The sequence below is a fragment of the Acipenser ruthenus genome, chromosome 5 (assembly GCF_902713425.1).
Source record: "Acipenser ruthenus chromosome 5, fAciRut3.2 maternal haplotype, whole genome shotgun sequence".
Taxonomy (NCBI): Eukaryota; Metazoa; Chordata; class Actinopteri; order Acipenseriformes; family Acipenseridae; genus Acipenser; species Acipenser ruthenus.
In genome coordinates, this window is record NC_081193.1 from 66,167,278 (window position 1) to 66,170,864 (window position 3,587).

At 44.2% G+C, this 3,587-nt stretch overlaps 1 protein-coding gene across 1 annotated transcript; it reads left to right on the forward strand.

Moving 5' to 3' along the window:
- The first annotated feature begins 633 nt into the window (after positions 1 to 633).
- LOC117402189 (interferon regulatory factor 2-binding protein 2-A-like) lies at positions 634 to 2,986 on the forward strand. Its single transcript, XM_034003095.3, has 2 exons — positions 634 to 1,884; positions 2,230 to 2,986. The coding sequence occupies exons 1-2, from the start codon at positions 1,038 to 1,040 to the stop codon at positions 2,940 to 2,942; spliced, it is 1,560 nt and encodes a 519-aa protein (XP_033858986.1). The 5' UTR covers positions 634 to 1,037; the 3' UTR covers positions 2,943 to 2,986.
- Positions 2,987 to 3,587: the final 601 nt, after the last annotated feature.

Below are 3,587 nucleotides of genomic sequence, written 5' to 3' on the forward strand. Positions count from 1 at the left end.
ACGCACTGAAACACACACTGAAAACGCAATTGTAACACGCATTTCGAAAAATGTCAGGGGTTATTAATATGAGGTCATATTTAAATTAAGACAAGTAAAACATAAATCTAAATAAACTGTGTTGATAATATGAGCAGTTTTTTGCACCACAGTTAGCAGGGCAGTGTTATGTATGACGTGTGCTGGTAGTCTAACTGGAATGTGGATTTCCTAATGCTACAGCTCTTGTGCCAATTGCATACAGTCACGTATTCATTGAGCATGCGTAGAGTAGTCGGGAAACAGTGACGCCACAGTCTGGTTGCTTAAAGGGCATTAACACTTTGCAACTGTAATTTGCATCAGTAAGCCTTGCTGGGTGTAAGCAACCATTAAAATCGAAACAACAGACGTGTGACTTCCACCCCCCCCCCCCCCCCCCTTAAATGTTTTAGTTATAAGTTGCATTGCTTTTAATATATATGTGTATGGGGGGGGGGGGGGGTGCTAAAGGAAAGCTTAGTCAAATTAAGTTTCTATACATTAAGTACAAAGATCAGATTTTACACAAGCGTCAAAAAATGTGGTGTTATTATAGAAGGTGTGCGACCTGCGTAAATGCAGTTTAGCCTATTCATTTGAAACTTGGAAAGCAAACGTATGTAAGCCAGCACTCCTGCAGCAATGGCTTTTTCTGTCTGGGCTGAACTTTGTATTTGTTCCTGGCACAAGTTCAATTGATTTAAAAAAGGGGGCAGAGACGGCGAAAGAGAGCATGCGCTAGACGGGGGCTGTCGAAGAATCAAGTAAATAGAATTGGAGCTGGAACCACAAGTTTAGTGTTCAGTGATGACGTCATCGCTCCACATTGAGCTAGGAGAGTAGTCGTGAGTGAGTGAGTGAGATAGATAGAGGCGCGCTGTAGTAAAGTACACACTGTCATGAACTTCTGTTTGTAACTTAATTGTTGCTGCAGTCCAGGGAGGAAAACTTTTGTTGTAGCTGATTTTTAAACACAAACAGCCATCTGGAAGAAGGTCACTCTACTTTTGCAAGCTATGTCGTCTGCGGCGGTTGCTGCTTCCAGAAGGCAGTCATGTTATTTATGTGACTTGCCCCGCATGCCGTGGGCTATGATCTGGGATTTTACCGAGCCCGTCTGCAGGGGATGTGTCAACTACGAGGGAGCAGACCGCATCGAGTTTGTGATCGAGACAGCCCGCCAGTTAAAGAGGGCGCACGGCTTCCAAGAGGGGAGATCATCCGGACCAGTGAAGCCACAACACTCGGGGAAGGATATTCAGGCGATTAACCACACGGCGGATCCTGGATCACGGCCGCCTCAAACCCTTGATCGATATCCGATCGCCTCCGATCGCCCTCCTCGGCTGGGGCCAGAATATACGTCTGGAAGGCAGGCTAACGGCATCCCGCTTCCCAATGGATTCCCTAAACCGGATGAACCCCCGGAGTTGAACAGGCAAAGCCCTAATCCCCGTAGGACTAGCACGGTCCCCCCGACCCTAATGCCTTTGGTAAACGGGACCTCCCATACCCTTCTCCCGCCTGTACACGCGGTCAATGGCAGACCTGCTCAAATGGGAATCCCGGCTACGTTAACAGTAAGCCAAGCCGAGATGAGAGACAAACGACCAGCCTCAGTCTCCAGCACGGAGCACGAGCGGGAAATGAAAGAAAAGCACAGAGCCGACAGTTTATCCGAGCTGAGCGAGAATCACAAAAACAGAGCAGAAGAATGGATGAGTAAGCCGAAAACAGTGAGGGACTCCCTAATGGCTCTGCAACAACACCACTCGCCTTTTGATGCAAGGTTTAAGAAGGAACACACAATGCAACAAGCAAGAGTAATGGGCTTTGATACCAACGCTGCAGCTTCTAAACCAGGTATGGATCATTCACAAAATGTTGCTCATAACAGCGCCTGCGTTAAACAAATGCGTCTGCACAGGACAAGCACAACCCAGTTTGCATGAACAAAATGCTATCTCGGGGGTCCGCCGGTGAAATGCTTTCAGTTGAAATTAATATTTAGATAGTGTTTTTTTGTCGTCAGCAGATTTTATATTATTAATAATAATAATAAATAATAATACTATCACTACTGCATTAAAGTAAAACATGTCTGGTATTACTAGGTGCATTTTGAAAGCAGTGTCGATTGAAACTGTAGTTTTAAGTAATGATTTTATTGATCATTTATGCTGAACCTTTTGAACTTTTTTCTTTCAGGGCGCGGTGGAGTTAGAAAGAGAAAAGCCTCACCAGAGCCAGAAGGGGAAAGCACAGCCGCCAAGCTCAATGTAGAGGGACAACAGTGGCTGCCAGCCTCTGCAGAAGTCTTGAAAATGACCACAATGACCACCACGACCTTTGTGACACCCCCTTCCACAATATCTCCCCATTCCAACCGCACCACACCACCAGAGGCTTCCCAGAACGGCCAGTCCCCCATGGCTGCCCTCATACTTGCTGCAGACAACGCTGGGGGCAACAGTTCTCCCAAGGATGCCAACCAGGTACACTCAACCACCCGGAGGAACAGCAGCAGCCCTCTATCCCCATCCTCCATGAACCAGAGGAGAGGGGGTCAAAGGGATGTGCCAGGCGCAGGAACGCCACAGGTGCCTGGCATGGAGCAAGTGCACCCCCAAAGCATTGCAGACTCTTCTGTACCAAGCAGCATACCACTGTGCTGCACTCTCTGTCGTGAACGCCTTGAGGACACACATTTTGTACAGTGCCCTTCAGTACCTTCACACAAGTTCTGCTTCCCCTGCTCCAGGGATAGCATTAAGCAACAAGGGGCTACCGGGGAAGTGTATTGTCCCAGTGGAGAGAAATGCCCTCTGGTGGGCTCAAACGTACCATGGGCATTTATGCAAGGTGAAATCGCCACCATTCTTGCAGGAGATGTCAAAGTAAAAAAGGAGAGGGACCCTTGATTTTGCTTTTTATATATATATATATATATATATATATATATATAATATATATATATATATATATATATATATATATATATATATATATATATATATATATATATATATTACACATATACACAAAATACTTGCATACCATCCAACAAAAACTAATGGACTTGTACATATATTGGACACAAGGGAGGTGTAAACTTTGTAAACATGGCTGTATAATTTTTGATTTTTGAATACATTGTGTTTCTATATTTTTGAAGATAAAGGTATGTACTCATTATAATGGACTTTCCCCCTTCTTTTTCGTTGATGTTTAATTGCAAAATCCCTTGATGTACTTTTAGGTCTGGTGGCAGTTCCTGTTAAACGTAGAATGTTGACTAATGCTAATCTACGAGCACTTGACAAAATTGAAATGCTTCTAGCTGTACTTGTATGCACTTGTTTAAAAAAAATTGCCAAATACAGTTTCTGACCTTGTAATAATAACTTAGTGTCTGTGATTGCTTATTCTTCGTAATCAGTGAAGCCTTGGGGAGGTAGGCTGTGCCCTGGCGGGAGTAAATCACCAAAGGTAGTGATGTAATTGATACAGTGAGAAAAAGAGTAGGCGATAATATAAATATATGTTGAATATATAATTGACCATGA